This window comes from Pelophylax lessonae (assembly GCF_965119305.1).
Source record: "Pelophylax lessonae genome assembly, chromosome: 1".
In the NCBI taxonomy this organism is placed as follows: domain Eukaryota; kingdom Metazoa; phylum Chordata; class Amphibia; order Anura; family Ranidae; genus Pelophylax; species Pelophylax lessonae.
Window position 1 is genome coordinate 65,964,439 of NC_138768.1, and position 25,648 is coordinate 65,990,086.

A 25,648-nucleotide genomic window follows, 5' to 3' on the forward strand; every position below is an offset into this window, starting at 1 on the left:
TGCCTCCCTGTAGCATAAAAACTGCTATGGGGTGGACGTGAATCGGTTAACACTCCTGCACATACCGAAACCTGAAATGTTCATTTAGAGTGGACTGACACTTCATATAAAGATACCATTCAGATGATTGTAATTGGTACGGCACAGAAGTGTTCTGTAATTTGTGAAATGAATGCTGTAAGTCACATTAAATAGCAGACAGATGGTAGAAGAGCTCTGATGTGTCTGGTGCCAGTGATTTCCTTCACATTGATATCAGAATGTTCCCTGCTGGGAATGGGACTCAAATCTCATTCCCTGGCAGCCTGCTCACTCACCCGCCGCAGTACATGACGATATATTAGGGTCAGCACGAGCCGATGGGATGACCTGCCACTGTTGGAATGATTTGTAAAGACCGGAGGGAAGGAGAAGGGGTGTTGTCCACATTGACCGACCTTACTGGTTGTATGGATCATAGGCTGATAAAAACCGTAGTGCAATAAGAGAGGAAGGCGAAGCAGAAGAAGCCGGGTTAGAAGATGAACTCCGGGAAAAGCAATCTACATTATATTACCAAAATATTGGGACGCCTGCCTTTGCACGCACATTAACCACTTTACCACCGGAGGATTTTGCTGTCTTACGTCTGGGCCACTTTTTGCGATTCGGCACTGTGCGACTTTAACGGACAATTACGCGGCCGTGCGATGCCTTACCCAAACGAAATTTACGTCCTTTTTTTCCCACAAACAGAGCTTTCTTTTGGTGGTATTTAATCCTCTGTGCGATTTTTACTTTTTGCGCTATAAACAAAAAAAGAGCGTTTATTTTGAAAAAATAACAATATTTTTCACATTTTTTTATATGAAATTCCCCCCCAAAAAAATGTAAAAATCTAATTTTTTTAAACATTTTTGGCCAATTTGTTTTCTGCTACCTATGTTTGGTAAAAAAAAAAAGCACAATAAGCGTATTTTGATTGGTTTGCGCAAAAGTTATTGCGTTTACTAACAAAGGGAAAGATTTCTGTCATTTTTGGTGTTTTTTTTTTTTTAACGCATAATGGCGGCGATCTGCGATTTTTTTTGCGGGACTGCGACATTGCGGCGGACAGATCGGACCCTTGACTGAGATTTTTGACACTTTTAGGGGTACCAGTGACATTACTGCAGTAATCAGTGCTATATATATGCACTGTTACTGTAAAAATGACACTGGCAGGGAAGGGGTTAATTTTATTGGAGAGGGAGGGGTTAATGTATGCCTGGTGCTTACTGACGTGTGGGGGGGGAGGTGACTGAGTGACAGAAGGACAGATCGAGGGTTCAACTATGCTGAACCCTGCAATCTGTCACTGTCTGTCACTTAGGAGATCCGCCGGCTTGTGTTTACACAATAGGGCGGATCCCCACACTCGATTCCCCGACGATCGGGGAAGAGCAGCGGAGATCACCGCTACTCCTCCCCTGGCCCGATTCCCGATGTGACTGAATACAGCGGGAGCGAGCCTCCGAGAAAGGGGAGTGTCTGGCGACGTAGGTCTACGTCGCCAGACGATAACGAACCACTTTGCCGCAGTAGGCTCAACGTGAGCAGACGGCAAGTGGTTAAGTTTAATGGCATCCCAGTCTTAGTCCGTAAGGTTTAACCGCCTAACGACCGCCCACTGCAGTTATACTGTGGCAGGCAGCCGCTCCTGTGCAAACCGTCATAGGTATATGTTGGTCACGGCGAGCTCGTCAGCGGGGATCCCGATGCACGGGGCAGGCGACTCAGATTGCCGCCTGACCCCCGCTGAGAGAGAAGGACGGTCAGATGTTGTAAACACAGCCGACCATTCTTCTCTCTGGGATGATCACAGAGCGCCTGTGATCCTTCTATATAGGATCACAGATCTCTGTGATAATTTCACAAGCCACGCCCCCCACAGTTAGAAACACGCCCCTAGGTACACATTTAACCCCTTGATCACTTACTGTGTTAACCCCTTCCCTGCCAGTGTCAATATTACAGTAACAGTGCATATTTTTTTAGCACTGATTACTGTAGTAATGTCACTGGTCCCCCCAGAAGTGTCAAAAATGTCAGTTAGGGGTCCGATCTGTCCGCCGCAATCCCGCAACAAAATTGTAGATCGCCGCTATTACTAGTAAAGAAAAAAAGAATAATAATGACATAAATCTTTCCCATAGTTAGTAGACGCAATAACTTTTGTGCAAACTAATAAAAATTTGCTTATTGTGATTTTTTTAATTAAAAATATGTAGCAGAAAACAAATTGGCTTAAAATGTTAAAAAATGTTGATTTTTACATTTTTTTTGGGAATGTTATATAGCAGAATGTGAAAAATATTGTTTGTTTTTTTTCAGAATTTTCGCAATTGTTTGTATATAGCGCAAAAAATAAAAATTGCACAGGTGATCAAATACCACCAAAAGAAAGCTCTATTTGTGGGAAAAAAAGGTCATCAGTTTTATTTAAGTACAGCGTCGCACGACCGCGCAATTGTCCATTAAAGACACGGAGTGCCGAATCTCAAAATATGGCCTGGTCATTAAGGGGGAAAATCTTCCATTCCAGAAGTGGTTAATACTGAGTTGCCCACCCTTTGCAGCTATAACAACTTCAACTCTTCTGGAAAGGCTGCCTAACCTAAACCTAATAGAACACCTTTGGGATGAATTAGAGCAGAGACTGCGAGCCAGGCCTTCTCGTCCACATCAGCGCCTTACCTCACAAATGCACTTCTGGAAGAATGGTCAAACATTCCCATAGACACACTCCTAAACCTTGTGGACAGCCTTCCTAGAAGGGTTGAAGCTGTTATAGCTGCAAAGGGTGGGCCAACTCAATATTGGACCCTACGGACTAAGACTGGGATGTCATTAAAGTTCATGTGCGTGTAAAGGCAGGCGTCCCAATACTTTTGGTAATATAGTGTGTATGCAAGTGTCCTGTGTATTTTTTCTTGAAACTTGGTGGTCTTTGTGTATTTCTTCCAGATCTGTGCAGTATTCCAGTGTAAGACTTTCCCTCTATGCAGGAGCTTCCTGTAATAAAGACCGCTCACTGCTGCTCTATCTCCATGTGCAGGCTGAGTGGTCTTGTCTCCGCCCCCTCCTGTAGTTTTCTACAGTAAGCCTGTAATGGGTGGAGCCTGCTGGGTCCCTCCCACAGCTCTGCTCTGTGCACAGGCCATGTACAGCACAGTGATGATGTCACTGCTGCTTTTACACCATAATATCTGTATGCAAAGGCTTTTGGTGCACACAAAGTGGATTTATGTATTTTGTGACTATTAGGGAATGTATTTAAACTTAAAAAAAGTTTTTGTGCCTGAAATTCGGGTTTAAAGTTACCCTTTTCTTTGCCAAAGCTGGGAAAAGTAAAAAGGGTCATTTAATTAAACATGGATAGTATAGCCACTCTATATCCAGGGTCACCTTTAAAGGAGATATACAGCCAAAGTTTGTTTGGCTGTACATTTCCTATGGATCACAGGAGTGCAATTTGTTCTGCACTCTTGTGACCCATTTTCAGCAGACAGCGGGCTGAAGTCCGCCCTCTGCTGACGTGTCCAGGCACTGCATCATCGTGACCATGGAGTCGGGATCTGGCACCTGGCTCAGCCCCTCAGCAAGCTGCTGAGAGCCTGACCTGGTTGCTCCCCCCCCCCCCCCCCACAGCCCAGCGCTCCAGTGAGGAAGGAGGGGGGCAGAGCAGAGAGTGGTGACTGACAGTCAGCAGCTCTCTGTTCAGGGAGCTGGCAGAACCGAGCGATCGGCGGTGATCAATCGCTCGATTCTCAGTGCAGAGGCGCCGAGGGACAGATGCAGCTAGGCAAGTATAAATAATAAAAAAAAGAAACCCAAACTTCTCTTTTAAGTGGAGGTGGGAGAAGGCTGCTTTAAAGTAGTTGTAAACCCTTACATATACCTAGTGAACAAGTGACTGATACACCGAGATGAAACAATCTTCCTACAGCAGTTGTACCTGTTTATCTGCAGTATTCTCTTAACTACATTTATGCAAAGTGCAGAATTTATACAGCTTGTCTGAGCTCTCAGAAAACAGGGGGCGGGGAGCTGAAGTTACACTCTGCAGAGCTCAGTGAGGAGAGCTCTGAGAGCTGATTGGAGGGAAGGAACACTGCCCCGCCCCCCTCTTCACGCAGCACCCAGGAACAGTGCTGATACAACAGAATCTTACATATACCTACTGAAGTGACTGACCTCTGGTGATACACAGAGATTAAACAATCTTCCTACAGAAGTTGTACCTGTTTATCTGCAGTATTCTCTTAAATACATTTATGCAAAGTGCAGAATTTATACAGCTTGTCTGAGCTCTCAGAAAACAGGGGGCGGGGAGCTGAAGTTACACTCTGCAGAGCTCAGTGAGGAGAGCTCTGAGAGCAGATTGGAGGGAAGGAACACTGCCCCGCCCCCCTCTTCACACAGCACCCAGGAACAGTGCTGATACAACAGAATCTTGTAAGAATTACAAGAACCATCAGCACTCAATTTACCAGTGGAAAATAAAAATAAAAAGAGAACTTGTAAAAAGTAACAGGAGTCCATAAGTCTGCAGTGCAAAGGGGAAAGACAACTGGAATGTAGGGCAGCAGAAATACACACGGCAGCTCCAGACTAATAGGATATGGGAATTCCTTCGTGAGCATGCAAAAAAAAAAAAAAAGGCGGAACACCAGGAAAGTGAGAGACAAAAAGCAACACATTATTCTGTATTCACTCACATGTAAAAATCCTGTATACTGCTTCACTGGTCGGTGTGCAGGCACAGCTCTCTGCAAGCTTGACAAAAGAGGCAGGGCCTCAGGAATGGGGTGCAGCCCGCCCCCTAGTCCTTCACAAACTCCTGTTAAGATCACCTGTTTGCTGGTGCGGGTTAGGCGTGAGATGACACCGGCTTGCCACCCATGAGCAGATCCCTGCCTGTGACTTGCAGATATGATTGGTCCATCCAGATGGCAAAGAGCTGTGCCTGCATGTCCACACCGACCAGTGAAGCAGTATACATGATTTTTTCTACATGTGAGTGAATACAGAATAAAGTGTTGATTTTTTTCTCACACTTACCTGGAGCTCTGCCTTTTCTTTTTTTGCAGGAAAAGAGCTGAAGCTGTCAATCACAGGCTGTGTGCTGGAGCTCCCTCCCCTATCACCTTTTTATCTCTTGGCGTCAGGAAAATTTGTCAGAAGTGACTCATGCAGACAGCAGAGAAACTAGACAGCAGACAGAAATGGCACTTAGTGCTCTGGACTGAGAGAAGTACTCACCGTAGCCATTTTAAGACCAGGCCTTTTCTGGAACTTTTTGTTAACAAGTTTAAATTTGTATTTTTTTGCTAGAAAATTACTTAGTACCCCCAAACGTTATATATATATATATATATATATATATATATATATATATATATATATTAAAAATAAGGTGGAAATCTCACTGTAGATGGGACCAAATACTACAGTGGATTGAAAACCAAAGGACTTTATTGGACCGGGCATGGCGGTAGTGAGCACACATGAATGTAAAACATTCAAAAAACTTTATTAATGAATAAAAACATAGAAATGTTGGAATACATTATATTGCATCTGAAACATTGCATCAAAAGACACATCAAGATACAATCATACAGAGTCATATGGTTCGACGCGTTTCGCCAGTTAGATGTAAGATGGCTTCCCCAGGAACCAAAATGGTTGATTGATGTACCCTCTAATCATAAAAGAAGGGAACATATAAACAAATATACAAACCGATTGCTTATAATGTTAATCAAGATAAAACCAAGGTGTGCTTTATATCTTACAAGACATAAACACTTAACAATGTTTACATGCTCACCTAGCTATCAGAGACAGCTCTGATGACATGGCCGGCCTGGTGTCATGGATTTCAATGTTAACTGTCTCTGATAGCTAGGTGAGCATGTAAACATTGTTAAGTGTTTATGTCTTATAAGATATAAAGCACACCTTGCTTTTATCTTGATTAACATTATAAGCAATCGGTTTGTATATTTGTTTATATGTTCCCTTCTTTTATGATTAGAGGGTACATCAATCAACCATATTGGTTCCTGAGGAAGCCATCTTACATCTAACTGGCGAAACGCGTTGAACCATATGACTCTGAATGATTGTATCTTGATGTGTCTTTTGATTCAATGTTTCAGATGCAATATAATGTATTCCAACATTTCTGTTTTTATTCATTAATAAAGTTTTTTGAATGTTTTACATTCATGTGTGCTCACTACCGCCATGCCCGGTCCAATAAAGTCCTTTGGTTTTCAATCCACTGTAGTATTTGGTCCCATCTACAGTGAGATTTCCACCTTATTTTTACTGTTCAATTAAATTATGGATGTGGACATGAGATTGGAATTCCCCTGATTAATTGCAGTTTTTTCTTTAATTCCCATATCTATATGTATATATATACATATATATATTTTTTTTTTTTTAAGCAGTTTTTAAGCAGAGACCCTAGAGAAAAAAATGGAGATTGTTGCACTATTTCATGTCATGCCATATTTGCGCAGTGGTCTTTCAAACGCAATTTTTGTTTTGGAAAAACACACTTTTTTAAATTAAAAAAACATAACCGTAAAGTAAGCCCCCGTTCACACTGGGGCGATCCAACTTCCCGGGGCAACCTCCGAGGTCGTGGTGCGAGCAGCGCGCCGCGACCTCGGAGCGGCCGCCATGGACTTCATAACATTGAAGTCTATGGCGGTCGCCTCCTGGTCGCCCCAAAGAAGCTCCGGACCCTTTTTCTAAGTCGGAGTGACTTGTGTCGCTCCTATTAGAACGGGTCCACAGCTTCCCTATGGAAGGCGACCTACGGCGACCTGTGAGGCGACCAGGTCGCCTTAGTGTGAACGGGGGCTTAGCCCAATTTGTTTGTATAATGTGAAAGATGATATTATGTAGAGTAAATAGATATCTAACATGTCACACTTTAAAATAGTGCACGCTCGTGGAATGACACCAAAGTTTGGTATTTAAAAATCTCTGTAGGCGACGCTTATTTTTACAGGTTACCAGTTTAGTGTTACAGAGGAGGTCTAGTGCTAGAATTATTGCTCTTGCTCTAACGATCTCAGGGATACCTCACACTGTTTACATATGCGGGCGCGGCTTATGTATGCGTTCGTTTCTGTGCGCAAGCGTGGAGGGACGGGGCGCTTTAATATTTTTTTTCTTTTTACAGTTCCCTTTACTTCATTTTTCAATTTCTTTTATCACTTTTATCCCTATTACAAGGAATGTAAACATCCCTTTTAATAGAAATAAGCATGACAGGTCCTCTGTATTGAGAGATCTGGGCTCAAAAAGACCTCAAATCTCTCATATACCTTTAAAAGCAAAAAAAAAAAATTTGTAATTTTGCCTTTAACCTCCCTGGGGGTATGATTATGTCAGGAATTATGTACCAAAAGCGGTACAATTTTTTGCATGGAAATTTGGCGTTATGTATTATAGGCCTACAATTCTTAGTAATTACTGACTTAAACCTGACCAAAACAAGACTAGTAGACATCCCAGATGTGATAAATTTGAAACACAAACGCATGAATTATAATCTAATCAATAATATAATTTTATTATATAATATAATATATATATATATATATATATATATATATATATATATATATATATATATATATATATATATATATATATATATATTATATAATAAAATTATATGATTGAATTATTGATTTGATTATAATTTATGCGTTTGTATATATATATATATATATATATATATATATATATGTGTGTATATACAGTGGGTACGGAAAGTATTCAGACCCCCTTAAATTTTTCACTCTTTGTTATATTGCAGCCATTTGCTAAAATCATTTAGGTTCATTCTTCTTCCTCATGAATGTACACATAGCACCCCATACTGACAGAAAAACACAGAATTGTTGACATTGTTGCAGATTTATTAAAAAAGAAAAACTGAAATATCACATGGTCCTAAGTATTCAGACCCTTTGCTCAGTATTTAGTAGAAGCCCCCTTTTGATCTAATACAGCCAGGAGTCTTTTTGGGAAAGATGCAACAAGTCTTTCACACCTGGATTTGGGGATCCTCTGCCATTCCTCCTTGCAGATCCTCTCCAGTTCTGTCAGGTTGGATGGTAAACGTTGGTGGACAGCCATTTTTAGGTCTCTCCAGAGATGCTCAATTGGGTTTAAGTCAGGGCTCTGGCTCGGCCATTCAAGAACAGTCACGGAGTTGTTGTGAAGCCACTCCTTCGTTATTTTAGCTGTGTGCTTAGGGTCATTGTCTTGTTGGAAGGTAAACCTTCAGCCCAGTCTGAGGTCCAGAGCACTCTGGAGAAGGTTTTTGTCCAGGATATCCCTGTACTTGGCCGCATTCATCTTTCCCTCGATTGCAACCAGTCGTCCTGTCCCTGCAGCTGAAAAACACCCCCACAGCATGATGCTGCCACCACCATGCTTCACTGTTGGGACTGTATTGGACAGGTGATGAGCAGTGCCTGGTTTTCTCCACACATACCGCTTAGAATTAAGGACAAAAAGTTCTATTTTGGTCTCATCAGACCAGAGAATCTTATTTCTCACCATCTTGGAGTCCTTCAGGTGTTTTTTTTAGCAAACTCCATGCGGGCTTTCATGTGTCTTACACTGAGGAGAGGCTTCCGTCGGGCCACTCTGCCATAAAGCCCCGACTGGTGGAGGGCTGCAGTGATGGTTGACTTTCTACAACTTTCTCCCATCTCCTGACTGCATCTCTGGAGCTCAGCCACAGTGATCTTTGGGTTCTTCTTTACCTCTCTCACCAAGGCTCTTCTCCCCCGATAGCTCAGTTTGGCCGGACGGCCAGCTCTAGGAAGGGTTCTGGTCGTCCCAAACGTCTTCCATTTGAGGATTATGGAGGCCACTGTGCTCTTAAGAACCTTAAGTGCAGCAGAAATCTTTTTGTAACCTTGGCCAGATCTGTGCCTTGCCACAATTCTGTCTCTGAGCTCTTCAGGCAGTTCCTTTGACCTCATGATTCTCATTTGCTCTGACATGCATTGTGATCTGGAAGGTCTTATATAGACAGGTGTGTGGCTTTCCTAATCAAGTCCAATCAGTATAATCAAACACAGCTGGACTCAAATGAAGGTGTAGAACCATCTCAAGGATGATCAGAAGAAATGGAAAGCACCTGAGTTAAATATATGAGTGTCACAGCAAAGGGTCTGAATACTTAGGACCATGTGATATTTCAGTTTTTCTTTTTTAATAAATCTGCAACAATGTCAACAATTCTGTGTTTTTCTGTCAGTATGGGGTGCTATGTGTACATTCATGAGGAAGAAGAATGAACTTAAATGATTTTAGCAAATGGCTGCAATATAACAAAGAGTGAAAAATTTAAGGGGGTCTGAATACTTTCCGTACCCACTGTATATATGTATGTGTGCATATATATATATATATATATATATATATATATATATATATATATAAATGTTATGTGTTTGTATTTTGTGCAACGTTTGAATTTCCCTCCCAGTTCCGCTCCCATGCAGCATTGCAGGGAACGGAACCAGGAAGTCATCAGACTGACGAGCGGCGGGACTCTCGGCTGGCGATCACAGCAATGGGAGATCATCGCTGGATCGTCAGGAGAAGGTAAGGGACAGCGCTGCACACTCTGCACATCTACCTCGAGCGTGACTTGGGGATACCGATAGTAGCAGGAAAAATCCACCCCGAGTCACGCTCAGGGATACCGCTAAGGGGGTTAAGGGGAAAAAAAATAATCATCCCTTTAAGGCTGAGAGGCAGAAGTGACCTCAGACGTCGTTCCGGTCCTCCAAGGGCATAGAGCCGAGTGGGCTTCCTGCCCAAGCCATCACTTCCGACAGGTGCGGTAAGCTCGGAGATGACCTGGAAGTGACAGGAGGGGGTGTGTTGGGGGGTGCACTTCTTCTGCCGCCTCTAAAAGTGATCCCGTTTTGAATACCCTGCCGGGACCACTTTTATCAGACGCAGAATTGACCACAGTAAAAAATAATACCGGGGTTATGGCAGCTAGCATTATCATTGCAATATCATGGAAGGCACACCTTCTTACGACAATACGGAAATAAATGAAACACATCTCACCTTGCATATCTGTAACAAGCAAGTTTCCATTGGTCCGTTCATACACCCAGTGCTGGAAGGTGCAGCATTTCTGTCCAGCTTCCGAATCCCTCCTGAGAACATTGATCTCCTTTCCATCCTTGACGGAGTATTTCACAAAATCTCCTATTAGCTCCTCCTCCACTGTGGCATATGGGATGTTGTTTGCAGGACGGTGAATGAGGAAAATTGGGATAATCCTAAAAAACAAGGAAAAAAAAAATCTTTACTAAAATATATATATATTTTTAATAATATCAATTATATTTTGGGGCTGTCTGGAGATGTATTTCTTTAAATAAAACCAAAGGAAACAAGTGTTTGTATTGTGCCGGGTTAACGTTCTTTTCTGAATCCATTGTTAGTTTGGGCCCCATAGGAATACAGTGAGGGGGAAAATGTACTTGATCCTTTGCTGATTTTGTACGTTTGTCCACTGACAAAGAAATGAGCAGTCTATAATTTTAATGGTAGCTTTATTTTAACAGTGAGAGACAGAATAACAACCAAAATATCCTAAAAAACGCATTTCAAAAACTTTATAAATTGATTTGCATTTTAACCACTTAAGCCCCGGAGGATTTGGCTGCTCAAAGACCAGGCCCTATTTTGCGATTTGGCACTGCGTGACTTTAACGGACAATTGCGCGGTCGTGCGATTCTGTACCCAAATGAAATTGACGTCCTTTTTTTCCCACAAACAGAGCTTTCTTTTGGTGGTATTTGATCACCTGTGCGATTTTTACTTTTTGCGCTATAAACAAAAAAAGAGCGACAATTTTGAAAAAATAACAATATTTTTCACATTCTGCTATATGAAATTCTCAAAAAAAAAAAAAAATGTAAAAATCTAAATTTTTTAACATTTTAGGCCAATTTGTTCTCTGCTACATATTTTTGGTAAAAAAAAAAAAAAAAAAATTGCAATATGCGTATTTTGATTGCTTTGCGCAAAATTTATTGCGTTTACTAACTACGGGAAAGATTTATGTCATTTTTGTTGTTTTTTTTTTTTTAAAACTAGTAATGGCGGCGATCTGTGTTGACACTAGAATCCAATTTAAAACCGGATGAATATTAGTCCGATAATCTGAGTGTACGAGGCTTGAGTCTATAGACACAGATTGCTGCTCGACCCCACCATGGCACCTGTACATCGACCGTCACATGCGCGCCCCATGGGGTGTCCAGGTAGCTCCTGGTATGTCAGAAATTGATACACCAGCTGGTGGCACTGTGGCTCCCAGACCTAAAGGCTGCAGTTCCGCTGTCCACCAGCGGGTGTCTCTCAGAAGTCAGAAAGTCATAGTAATCAGTCATCACCTCATGCTCGTTGTTGAAAAGAGATATTAAGCCCATGTTCACATTGGTCCGATTTGACATGCCAAATAGCAGGTCAAATTGGAGCCAATTGCCGGCAATGGCACTGTCCGAATCGGTGCGACGCCGACTTTTTGACACCAATTCCCAAAATTAATTTCTGCACTACTTTTGGCAACTTCGGGGGGTCGCTTTCAATAGACATCTGTGCAGGAACCCGCACAGATGTCTGTGAAATCGCCCCCCCAAATTCGGGACTAAAAATGCTGGTTTGAAATCGGCTGAACTTGCACAATTTTAAACCGGCCTCGGTGTGAACCTACACTTTTGCCATACACTATCTGAAAAATCGTTTTGAAAATCTGTCATTTGGTCCGTTTGTTCGTTTTTTGTCCAGTTAATGGGAACAAATAGAAAATCGGTTTTAATTTTTGCAACAGTTTGGAAAATTCTGCTAAACGAACGATAAATTGAAAGGTTAACCACTTACCGTCCGCCCTCCGCATATATACTGAGGCAGACTGGCTCAACTGCAAGAATCAATGTAGGGGTACATCGGTTCGCGAAAATGGTGCTGCGGGGCGTGCGCACGGCGCGTGCCCACCCCCACTAGGCAGCGAGGATGCCGATCCACGGGACCGGCAGCCGCGATTGTCGTCGAGCACCCGCGATTGCTCCCCGCTGAGAGAGAAGAACGGTTGGCTGTTGTAAACACGGTTGACCGTTCTTCTCTCTGAAATAATCACAGAGTGCCTGTGATCCTTCTATATAGGATCACAGGTCTCTACGATCATTTCACAAACCACGCCCCCCACAGTTAGAAAACACCCCCTAGGCTCACAATTACCCTTTGATCACCCCTGGGTTAACCCTTTCCTTGCTAGTGTCATTATTACAGTAACAGTGCATATTTTTAGCACTGATTGCTGTAGTAATGTCACTGGTCCTCCCAAAAGTGTCAAAAATGTCAGTCAGGGGTCCGATCTGTCCGCCACAATGTCCCACTAAAAATTGCTGATCGCCGCCATTACTAGTAAAAAATAAATAAATAAATAAAAATGATATAAATCTTTCCCCTAGTTTGTAGACGTGATAACTTTTGCGCAAACCAATCAAAATGCGCTTATTGCGATTTTTTTTTTTTTTTACCAAAGATATGTAGCAGAATACAAATTGGCTTAAAAGGGCGGGAATGTTATATAGCAGAATGTGAAAAATATTGTTTTTTTTTTTTTTCAGAATTGTCGCTCTTTTTTTGTTTATAGCACAAAAAAATAAAAATCGCACAGGTGATCAAATACCACCAAAAAAAAGCTGTATTTGTGGGGAAAAAAAGGACATCAATTTTATTTGGGTACAGCGTTGCACGACCGCACAATTTTCTGTTAAAATAACGCAGTGCCGAATCTCAAACAATGGCTGGTCATTAAGGGGAAAATCCTTCCGGTCCAGAACTGGTTAATGTGTTTCTTGCCTGAACTGTTTGCACTAGGCATATGTGCACAAAATAAAAGAAAAACGGATTAATTTCTGTCCATTGAACAATTTATCGACCAAATACAGTGATTACATGAAGGCACGATCGTCTGCTCTCACGGCCGAGTGTTCATTTTTCGAAAATACATTTGAGCGTTTTTGTGTATGGCCAGCATAAGTCTGTGCTACTTGCCCTTGCCTTGGTGTCCTGGGCAGTTTCCCCTGATCTGCAAACGGTGTACCTGTACATTGTTCCTGATCCTCCTCCTGCCTCTTGCTCCTGTTCCCGGCTACCCTCTCCCTGTCTTGGCTTGCTCCTTGTTCCCTATGCCTGATCCCCTGTGCTTGGCCCGGCCTCTGACTCTGTGATGAGGTCAGGACTCTGTGCAGGCCAGTATCATCCACCTGATTGTATTGTGTGGCAGAGCTGTGTAAATCTCTGAACTGGATGGACACGGATATAGATTCTTACAGCAGGTAAACCAGCTCCGATATTTGAACTTTACCTGTGAATTTAGTAATTTGCCCGGAGTTCAGCTTTAAAGTAATTATTTCAAGTGACATTATTTCATGCAGAGTTGTAGGTTGAAGCCGGTGTTGATCTTGCCGGCAGTGGTTTCTTCCCTCCTGTCAGTGCGTTCCTTCTCCTCGGCAGGGTAGAACATCTAATTAATATCTTATTTAATCAATGTGTCACCCTGCTGTGCCCAGAGAACTCTCTGCTGTTACCTGTGTGATTGCCAGGATCTTGGCGGAAGGCGTCTCTTCCACGGGGAGCGGACAGCACTGACTGTACCACTGCGGCTAATCATAGATTCATCTGTCAGTGAGCACTTAGTAAATGCCGCTCCTTCCCAGGATTCCTGGCATATTCACAAAGATACTTCACCATTCAAAAATTCATGACTCAAGCTTTAATTGTATTGGGCGGCTTGTCTAGTGTATTGCGGTAGTTTTAACGTCCTGTTTGGAAGTCCATCCAGTTTTGACAAACTTTTTTGTAGACATTCAGGTTTGTGGGAGCGCTGCAGTTAGGAGTAGTCTGGTGACGGGCAGTGACGCAAGATAATGGAGGTCTGGGTTCAAATGAATGTAATTATTGCACTCAGGTGTGGCGTAGTGTGTTAGAATGTGCCTGGTTTTACCTTTAACTATTCGCGTTCATGGCAATTTTTTTCATTTCATGGCTGGAGGACATCCAGCATTGTCTAGCTCTTCCCTCTACAGCCTGACTGTCCCTCGCTCGCCCTTTTAGGACGCTTTCACACTCATGGTGGAGTGCACTGCAGTGCCCTCCAAAGAGCGATCTGCATTTGGATTGCTTTTCAGTTGGCATTGGACAGGCATTATAAAGCCTCCTCGTCAACTGTTTTAACCTATTAATGCCGCAGCAATGCGCCATTGTGCCACAAGGCCCCTTTGAATAGGCAAACTGCATCATTGCACGGCCCCTTGAACTCAAAAGGCAAGTTGTGCTATTGTAAGGCGCGGCCCCACTGAACTCAGAGGGCAAATTTGGCCATTGCACGGCGAGGCCTCATTGAACTCAATAAGCAAGTTGCGCCATTGAACGGCATGGCCCCATTGAACTCATTAGGCAAGTTGCGCCATTGAGAGGCATTGGCCCCATTTAACTCATTAGGCAAGTTGCGCCATTGAACGGCATGGCCCCTTGAACTCAAAAGGCAAGTTGTGCCATTGCAAGGCGTGACCCCACTGAACTCAACAGGAAAATTTGGCCATTGCACGGCAAGGCCTCATTAAACTCAATAAGCAAGTTGCACCATTGAACGGCGTGGCCCCATTGAACTCATTAGGCAAGTTACGCCATTAAACAGCGCAGCTCCATTAAACTCAATAGACAAGTTGCACCATTAAACAGCGTGGCCCCGTTGAACTCAATAGGCAAGCTGCACCACTGAACAGCACAGCCCCATTGAACTCAATAGGCAAGCTGCACCACTGGCCCCATTAAATGCAATAGACAAGTTTCACCATTGAATGGAGCATCCCCATTCAACTCAATAGGCAAGTTGTGCCATTGCACAGCATGGACCCATTGAACTCAATAGGTAAATTCGGCCTTTGCACGGCGAGGCCTCATTGAACTCAATAAGCAAGTTGCGCCATTGAACAGCATGGCCCCATTGAACTCATTAGGCAAGTTGCGCCATTGAACGGCGCATCCCCACTGATCTCAATAGGCAAGTTATGCTATTAAACAGTGCAGCCCCATTAAACTCAATAGGCAAGTTGCACCATTAAACGGCGCAGCCTCACTGAACTCAATAGGAAAGCTGCGCCATTAAAGAGTTTGGCCCCGTTGAACTCGATAGGCAAGCTGCACCATTGAACAGCACGGCCCGTGAACTCAATAGGCAAGCTGCACCATTGAATGGTGCATCCCCATTGAACTCAATAGGCAAGTTGTGCCATTGCACAGCGTGGCCCCATTAAACCCAATAGGCAAGCTGCACCATTGCATAGCACAGCCCCATTGCACAGCGTGGCCCCAGGAAACTCAAGAGGCAAGAGTCAAACACTGCACCCCAAGCCAAATATTCTTTGTCCATGGCTTGTGTACAGCCCCATTAGGCTGTTACTGTTTATAGTTCAGGTGGGTAGCTGTGGGGCAGTAAAACCATAGCTCAGCCGTTTGTTTTTACCTCCCCCCCCCCCCGACCACCCATCTAAAAGCAATCTTATTAATTTTAGTTCTTTCAATAACTTCTTTCAACATCACACGTAGGCATCTGCATGCATATAGTCAGCTTAGGAACACCAACTCCTCCACACTGACACACAGTGGTGTATTTTGGTCTTGTGCTGCCTTAGGCAAGACTAAAATTGGTCAACCCTCCTTCCGACTCCTATGTAAATTTTCCCCACTCCTTCCTTTTTAACGGATGTAACTCCCTCCAAAATTGCAGGACTCCAAGTCCCAGCATGAACCCCTGAGATCTCACCAGAGGGGGGGGGGGGGTGAGAGGGGCGGGAGAGAGAGAGAGGGGGGGGTGGGTGAGGGAGGGGGATAAAAAGGGAGGGGGGAGAGAGAGAAAAGGGATCAGAGAGAGGGGGGTGAGAGAGAGAGAGCGAGAGGGGGGGGTGAGAGAGAGGGGGGATGAGAGAGAAAGGGGAGGTGAGAGAGAGAGAGGGGGGTGAAAGGGAGAGAGAGGAAGAGAGGGAGGGGGGGAGGTCAAAGAAAGAGAGAGAGGGGATGATAGAGAGAGAGAGGGGATGAGAGAGAGAGAAATAGAGGGGGTGAGAGAGAAAGAAAGAGAGGGGGTGAGAGGGGGGGTGAGAGAGGAGGGGCTGAGAGAGTAGGGGGTGAGAGAGAGAGAGAGAGAGAGAGAAAGGTGAGAGAGAAATGAGGGGTGTGAGAGAGAGAGAGAGAGAGGAGGGGGTGAGAGAGAGAGGTGGGAGAGGCGGCTCTAGCAACCAGTGGCCAAAAGAGTCTCAGGTGGAGGGGGGGGCGGCTTTTTTGCTGCCCCCCTGAAAAGTGCTGCCCTAGGCCTGGGCCTTGTTGGCCTAGGCCAAAATACAGCACTGCTGACACACAACCATCAAGACATTTTAATAATTGCATAACACCTCCCACAGTTTGCATTAGGGCTGAGGGTGAGAGGAGCATTGAGATACGGTGCCGTGATGCATTTTAGGAAGTTATGCACAGCACCATGCTGGCCCCTCCCACCATCCATGATCTGCCCTGCTGCATAGAGAATCACAGAGACCCCAATCCAAAATAAGGCACGTTATGAAAATGAAAAGGAGTTGGAATCCAGAAGAAGCATGCATCAAGTAAAGACAAAACCTGATCTGCATACTTCTGGAAGCAAGAGGGTCAAACTTGGGCATTTTCAGAAGGAGAGGTCTCCATGTTTCTACATCTCAGCTGTAGTTGTGTCATTGAAGAGATGTATCCTGAGGGATAATAGTGCACCTCTTCCTGGCCCCCTCCTGCTCTCCAATCCGTCAGTAAAATGTCAGAAATGAATTCCTCAGCTACTATTCCAAATAGCCGGCTGCGGCTGACAGACAGACACAGGTGTCCCTCCAACAGGCAGGAGGCAGACAGACTGAGTTTCAAACAACCTTTTCACATCTGATATCTAAGAACAGCAAATCTCTCATGATCCCCGGGAAGATAAAAGCGGCGCTCCTACTGCGGGCGTAAAAGGATGGGCAAGAAAAACAAAGGCTACCGTGCACTGCACTAAGTATGCCGGGATCTTCTGTGCAGATCATTTCCAATGTACGGGACTTCTGGGAATTCCACAAGAACTCCGTCCCAGGTTACCTGCATGGCTGCCTTCCATAAGGGCTCATTTACACTAGCATTTCCCTCTGAAGTGCCGACCAGATTGCTCTTCGGAAGCATTTGACCAAACGTAAAGGGGGCATTGTATCGCCACCTCCCCGCCTCCTGTTTAACCAGTTTTGGACCGGAAGATTTTACCCCCTTAATGACCAGACCATTTTTTGTGATTCAGCACTGCGTAATGTTAACGGGAAATTGCACGGTCGTGCGACGCTGTACCAAAATAAAATTGATGTCCTTTTTTCCCCACAAACAAAGCTTTCTTTTGGTGGTATTTGATCACCTTTGCGATTTTTATTTTTTGCACTATAAACAAAAAAACAGCAACATTTCTGAAAAAACTAACAAAAAAAAAAAATATTTTTCACATTCTGCTATATAACATTCCCCCCAAAAAATTAAAAAAATCTACATTATTCATCCTTTAAGCCAATTTGTATTCTGCTACATATTTTTGGTAAAAAAAAAATCGTAATAAGCATATTTTGATTGGTTTGCGCAAACGTTATCGCATCTACAAACTACAGGAAATATTTATGTCATTTTTATTTATTTATTTATTTTTTACTAGTAATGGTGGAGATCTGCGATTTTTAGCCGGACTGCGACGTTGCGGTGGACAGATCGGACCCCCCTAACTGACAATTTTGACACTTTTGGGGGGACCAGTGACATTACTGCAGTAATCAGTGCTAAAAATGTGCACTGTTACTGTAATGATGACATTGGCAGGGAAGGGGTTAACCCAGGGGTGATCAAAGGGATAATTGTGAGCCTAGGGGAGTGTTTTCGAACTGTGGGGGGATGGGCTTGTGAAATAATCATAGAGACCTGTGATCCTATATAGAAGGATCACAGGCGCTCTGTTAAATTAAACAGGATTGGCCCCAGGACAGAACCTTGGGGGGCCCCACTTTCCACACTCGCCCAATCTGAGTACTCCCCATTTATCACCACCCTCTGGACTCTCCCCTGGAGCCAGTTCTCTATCCAGGTACTCACCCTATGGTCCATACCTAAGTACCTTACTTTGTACAGTAAGCGTTTGTGGGGAACGGTGTCAAATGCCTTTGCAAAGTCCAGATACACCACATCCACAGGCTTACCTTTATCTAGGTGGCAGCTCACTTCATAGTAGAAGGTTAATAGATTGGTTTGGCAAGAACGATTTTTCATGAATCCATGCTGATTACTACTAATAATACCATTTTCATTACTAAAGCCTTGTATGTAGTCCCTTAACATCCCCTCCAAAATCTTGCAGACTACTGATGTTAGGCTGACCGGCCTATAGTTACCCGGGATATATCTCGGCCCTTTTTTAAATATTGGTACCACGTTGGCTTTTTTCCAATCAGCTGGCACCATACCCGTCTGTAGACTATCCTTAAAGATCAAGAATAATGGTCTGGCAATCACCTGGCTGAGCTCTTTAAGAACCCTCGGGTGCAAGCCATCCGATCCCGGTGATTTATTTATGTTAAGTTTCTCTAGTTTAGTTCTAAGTCTATCTTCTGTTAGCCATGGGGGTACTTCCTGAGGTGTATTATTTAGTTTAGCATTACAAGCTGGGTTAGTGTAGCCCCCAATTCTTTTGTGAAGACTGAAGAGAAGAAATTATTTAACACTAAAGCCTTCTCTCTGTCCTCTGTGGCCAAATCTCCCTTGTCGTCTTTTATGGGGCCAATGTGTTCTGGTCTCGCTTTCTTACTATTTATATACTTAAATAATTTCTTGGGTTTTTTTTTTTTTACTCTCTTCCGCTATATGTCTCTCGTGTTCTATTTTTACCGCCTTGATATCGGCTTTACATTTCTTATTACACTCTTTGTAGTGCTTGAATGCTGCCAATGACCCCTCAGCCTTGTATTTTTTGAAGGCCTTTTCTTTAGTATTATTATGCATTTTTATGTTGGAGTTTAACCACCCAGGGTTTAGTTTGGATCTTTTAAATTTATTTCCCTTTGGAATGCACTGGCCAATCCCTTTGTTTAGTTTGCTCTCGAAGCACTCCCATTTTTCCTCCGTGTTTTTTGTTCCCAGGGTTCTATTCCATTTGATATTTTCTAGCAAAGAGCGCAGTTTTGGGAATTTGACTCTTTTGAAATTCAGTGTCCTTATCAGGGCCAAAAGGGGCAGCTGCCCTGGGTCCAATCATAGTTGTGGGGCCCAAAGCAGATGCCCTTTAAGCCCGCACTGCCTGCAAATAGTTAATAAGTGGATTTGGGAGGGCCTGAGAAAATGTTTGCCCAGGGTCCAATCAATGTTAAAGATATAATATAATTAATATATTTATAGGGGGAAGGAACTTGACTGTCCTGCACAGTCCTGACCTTAACTGGACAGAACACCATTGGGGTGAATTTGACCAACATCAGTGCCTGACCTCACAAATGAGCTTCTGGAAGTATGGTCAAACATTCCCATAGACGCACTCCTAAACCTTGTGGACAGCCTTCCCAGAAGAGTTGAAGCTGTTATAGCTTCAAAGGGTGGGCCAACTCAATATTGAATCCTACGGACTAAGACTGGGATGCCATTAAAGTTATGTGCGTGTAAAGGCAGGCGTCCCAATACATTTGGTAATATAGTGTATGTTGTGCCTGCCTGTTTACTTACAAAATGAAAGTCTTTAGGTTTCAAACTCATTCTGTATGGTTAAGGCAGGTCATAGATGGTACAAATTTCTTACCTGCAACCACAGATTCCACAGACAGTGCTGACAGTGGAATCCCTCCTGTCGACTGCAGGGCAGAATTCCAGTATGTTAATGACCCCAAACACACCTCCAAGATTACCACTGCCTTGGTAAAGAAGCTAAGAATAAAGGTGATGGACTGGCCAAGCATGTCTCCAGACTTAAACCCTATTGAGCATCTGTGGGGCATCCTCAAACGGAAGGTGGAGGAGCGCAAGGTCTCTAACATCCACCAGCTCTGTGATGTTGTCATGAAGGAGTGGAAGAGGACTCCAGTGGCAACCTGTGAAGCTCTGGTGAACTCCATGCCCAAGAGGGTTAAGGCAGTGCTGTCAAATAATGGTGGCCACACAAAATATTGACACTTTGGGCCCAATTTTGACTTTTGCACTTAGAAGTGTACTCACTTTTGTTGCCAGTGGTTTAGACATTAATGGCTGTGTGTTGAGTTATTTTGAGGGGACAGCAAATTTACACTGTTATACAAGCTGTACACTCACTACTTTACATTGTAGCAAAGTGCCATTTCTTCAGTGTTGTCACATGAAAAGATATAATAAAATATTTACAAAAATGTGAGGGGTGTACTCACTTTTGTGAGATACTGTGTGTATGTACACTGAACAAAATTATAAACGCAACACTTTTGTTTTTGCCCCCATTTTTCATGAGCTGAACTCAAAGATCTAAGACTTTTTCTATGTACACAAAAGGCCTAATTCTCTCAAATATTGTTCACAAATTTGTCTAAATCTGTGTTAGTGAGCACTTCTCCTTTGCCGAGATAATCCATCCACCTCACAGGTGTGGCATATCAAATGCTGATTAGACAGCATGATTATTGCACAGGTGTGCCTTAGGCTGGCCACAATAAAAGGCCACTCTAAAATGTGCAGTTTTATCACACAGCACAATGCCACAGATGTCGCAGGTTTTGAGGGAGCGTGCAATTGGCATGCTGACTGCAGGAATGTCCACCAGAGCTGTTGCCCGTGAATTGAATGTTCATTTCTCTACCATAAGCCGTCTCCAATGGCATTTCAGAGAATTTGGCAGTACATCCAAACGGCCTCACAACCTGCAGACCACGTGTAACCACACCAGCCCAGGACCTCCACATCCGGCATCTTCACCTCCAAGATCGTCTGAGACCAGCCACCCGGACAGCTGCTGCAACAATCAGTTTGCATAACCAAAGAATTTCTGCACAAACTGTCAGAAACCATCTCAGGGAGGCTCATCTGCATGCTCGTCGTCCTCATCGGGGTCTCCACCTGACTGCAGTTTGTCGTCTTAACCGACTTGAGTGGGCAAATGCTCACATTCAATGGCGTCTGGCATTTTGGAGAGGTGTTCTCTTCACAGGTGAATCCTGCTTTTCTTAGATCTTTGAGTTCAGCTCATGAAAAATGGGGGCAAAAACAAGTGCTGAGTTTATAATTATGTATATATATATATATATATATATATATATATATATATATATATATATATATTTATACTGTTACACATACATCGCCACCCATGTGAATAACTCCTAAGAGAGTTACAGGTAAGGTTAACCAGTCATGTGCTTTTCACACGTCACTTACTCAGGAACTGTCCCGAACTCTTCCATTTGCTCAGCTTCTGCCGCATAAATCTTGGCGTATTCACGCGCTGTATTTTGAACATGGCATTCCTGCAAGACAAAAGGCATATAAGATGCAATTCTAAAACAGTTAAAAAGTTGAGGCAAGAATAAGGTCACTAGATCCAATATACTGAGCATTAAGGGCAAAGCAACAGGTTTACTTTAATGTCAGTGGTCCCTCCTGCACATACTTCCCTTCCCTTCTTTCCCCGCCCCATTAGCCACCGGTAATGAGAGCTACCCCTATTTCCATGCATTTAGCAACTCATTTAAATGTAGTTTTCTAAAATAATCCTAAAGGCACCCCCTTACAATAGAAGATGAATTATAAATACCTCTCCAATGGTTCTTGTCTGCTTCCATCACTCCATTCCAGCATTGTCTGCTTCCATCACTCTATTCCAGCACTGCAGCCTTCATAAGATGTTTAGGCATTCAAAAATTTCCAGGAGTGTCAGTTGCCTCCGTCCCCCCGTTGCACACTTCTTTCCTCAAAACCCCAACATCATGACAGGACACAGCAGTCATGTACAGGTCAGAGGATGGAGCCAAATGGAATGGTGGTGGATTCTTGCACTCCAGGAAGGTTCAAATTCTAAAGAAACTTGCACAGGTTGCAGTGCTGGAATAAGGCAAAGGTAAGATATACTGGCAACTAGAGAGGTACGTATAATAGATCTGCTATTGTCAGGGAGTGCCCTTTTTTTGAGACTGCAAGGTCTCTTTAACCTCTTCAACTACAGACAAAGCAAAACTAAAAAAGTAACTATAACAATTTTTAATGTTGGGTCAACCCTAATGCATACACCATAAACCAGGGGTTCCCAAACTTTCTAAGCAAGGGGCTGGTTTACTGTCCTTCAGGCTTTAGGGAGGCCAGACTGTGGCCAGTGCGAGTAGAAAATGCCCCATCATCAGTGCTCCATCATTGGTTTTAATGGGAGGAATAGTGCCCCCATTGATGGTGTCAGTAGGTGTAATGGTGCCCTATCATTGGTGTCAGTTGGTAGAATAGTGCCTCAAGGGCCAGATAAAGGGAAGCAAAGGGCCTCATCCAGCCCCCGGCTGAAGTTTGGAGACTTCTACCCTAAACCTTGGAAAATGTGAGCTAGCTTTAGGCTGGCTTCAGATCTATGCTTCTGTATTATCCTGTACTTGTCATGCATTGACATGTGATGCCAATCCCATCTATAGGCCTGTTAGGGGCATTGCACAACAAAAATAGAAATTTAACTTTTTCAGCCAATGCACCCCACAACTGTGAACTAGCACTAACAATGACAAAGGTGTAAAGGGGCTCCCATGGCTTAGAGGACCCTAACTGAGATAGATGTAGAGATGCACATGCATAGCTCCCAATTGGCCATGATTTTGAGGGACTGTCCCTGATTTGGAACAAAGTCCCTCTGTCCCTCTTTCCTCCTCATTTGATCCACATTTTGGTCTGATCTATATAGTTGTACATAAAATGCCCTTTTAAGCTTTCAAAAAGTGTTTTCCAGGACTAAACCTTTCATTCAATTTCTGAAATGCATTTGCAAATTCCAAAAGCCAGTATAGTAAAATAGTAATGGTGAAAAAAAAGTACTTGTGGGTTTAACTAATCAATTTTTTTGTATAATTCTCCTTTAAGGGGACATGGCATGGGGTGTGTCCTATGCTTACATACTTTTAGGAATGAAGAGGGCTCTACATCTATAACCTATATACATGTCCATACCTCCCAACTTTTTGAAATGGGAACGAGGGACACCTATTCTACCAACTGACACCAATGGCTCATAGGTGTCCCTCCTTCCCATCTCAAAAAGTTGGGAGGTATGGACATGTATATAGGTTATAGATGTAGAGCCCTCTTTTGGTTAGGTTGCTAGGTACATTTAGTTTTTGACTCTACTATAGTGAATGAAGCAGTGATTGATTGTGTGGGTTTGCTGAGGGGTTTCCAGATCTCAGAGTTTGATTACTTCTCCCTACCTCTGGAAGAAGTTTCCAGAACATAGGGCTAGGAAATTCAAATGATCAGTTGAATATTTATCATGCCCTAGCCAATGCCTGGGAGGAGATGTTCAGAAGGAAGCTGGAGAGGTGATAAATGTGCAGGAGGCCTGAACAAATTGTTTTTTACTTTTACAGTCTCCTGAGGGCTGTAGTTACTAAAAACAAGAATCTGTAGTCTTGGCCTCAGCAGCAGCTTGGCTGAGGGCCTAGGGAAGATTCCCTGATTATTACACTGGACTGAACTCCTGGGTCTGGAGAAAGATCTTGTTATCTCCCTCACTAAGGATCTACCCACAGTTGCTGAGTGGCAGAGAGTTCCTGGGAAACTGTGAGTAAAGATCTTGTTGGGGACTTAGTATTGCAAGTGATGGAAGGGAACTAAGTGCCAGAGGTTGCTTTATGGACTGCTGCTGTAGGGTCCTAGTTGTACTGGCCATTCTCTGCTACCTCCAAGAAAGCTGCTTTTGGAAGATTGGGAGAATTTTGTCCTCCTACTGTCGTTGCGGATTGTTTTGGAGTATCCTGAGACTCTAAACCACTCTCCTGTTCAGATTCTTCAGCAAAAAATACTAAATAAGACATTCCCTATACTGGGTCTGAATTTCTGGTATGCGTTGGACTAAGCTTGTGTGACTGGTAGCCTCTGTACTACATTGGTAGATTGGTATTTTCTCAGCGGCCCCTCTGGGGGTAAGCACTACATAGATAAAAGGCTATAAAAGTTGTAGAGGTCTATATCTCTGTCTGTAAATGCGGCAGAGGCCATGTGGCATGGATAAACACCTCTGCATAGTAAAAGATTATCTAAAGCTTATCTAACCTGCACAGCCAGCTTGTAGTTCCTCTGCACAAGATCGTCGTTGGTCTTCGTCCCATAGGCGATAGCATTGTGCACCTTCAGGACACACAGGTGACCCGGATTAAACACTGGCAACAGTCCACACATCACTGTACTCCGGAAAGCTTTCCTATGGACCCCTTCTCCAAAATGCAAGTCCTCTGTTGCTATCCGACCATGGAGATTTCCACCGAAGTACATGTCAGTGATGAAATCTTCTCTGAAGAAAAGCTGATTGAATTCAACCTCCTCTCCACCTGTTAACAGATGTTGGATAGTCTCTCAAAGATATCATAGAATAATAATTTAGATACTGAAAAAAAAGTGCAGTGGTCTACATAACAACAATGCACCTTGATGGTTTCCATAACTTATACATGGAGAAATCTGCTTGGTTGCTATGGGTTATCATTGCTGGTAAGAACTCACAGCTTTTCACCCTTGGCGCAGCCAGCTGAAAGGTGCTCTATTTTTGCTGGGGTGGGGTTGGTGGTGGAGGTAGGAAAATGAGGGGGGGGGGATGGGATTTATTAAGGGTACGAGGAGAAATCTTAGATAGTATCTTGTTACGATTGCCTGTTTGTCATAATTTCAGAATTGCCCATTTGCTGTCCACACATCATTATAACTGCACATTTTTTGCTTGTGTATTGTTACTATTGTTTTTTGTTGTCTGCCTAGTGTCACAATTGCCCATTTCTTGCCTGCCTATTGTTATGATTTCCCATTTGTTGTGCACATATTGAAACAATTGACTGTTTATTTCCTGTGTATTGCATGTGATTGCTCATTTGGAGCCCATGTATTCAGTAGGGAAAAATGGTGGTGCTGCTGTAGGTAAACCAGAAATACAGCGGATGGATGTGAGGGTTGAAAAGGGGGATAAACCGTTAAAAAGATCAACTTGGAGGGAAGAGGCAGCTCCCCTATATAGGTCCTGAGTAAACCTAGTGTGTGAAAACAGAATAAAGCAGGGGGCACCTCTATCTGAGTGTGGAGTGTTGGAAACAGCTATTGGGTAGTGATGAATAAATATAGCACTCACATTTGATGGAGGAAATATCGGCTTGTCATCTGAGGAAGTCTTGACATCTCTAGCAGAAATTGGAAGGCAAGTGGCTGATGTTTGCAGAGATCGGCCGGGAAGCTGCTGGGTGGAGAGAAGGAAGCGCTGGAGAATGGAGAAACCAA

At 43.4% G+C, this 25,648-nt stretch overlaps 1 protein-coding gene across 1 annotated transcript in view; it reads right to left on the reverse strand.

Moving 5' to 3' along the window:
* Positions 1-25,648, reverse strand: part of ALPK2 (alpha kinase 2) — a 182,336-nt gene that overhangs the window by 29,179 nt on the left and 127,509 nt on the right. Inside the window, exons 7-9 of the mRNA XM_082242560.1 lie at positions 24,440-24,714; positions 21,578-21,666; positions 10,153-10,370 (exon numbers count right to left, since the gene is read on the reverse strand). Coding sequence (XP_082098686.1) covers positions 10,153-10,370; positions 21,578-21,666; positions 24,440-24,714 — 582 coding nt within the window. The remainder of the gene's footprint in view (positions 1-10,152; positions 10,371-21,577; positions 21,667-24,439; positions 24,715-25,648) is intronic.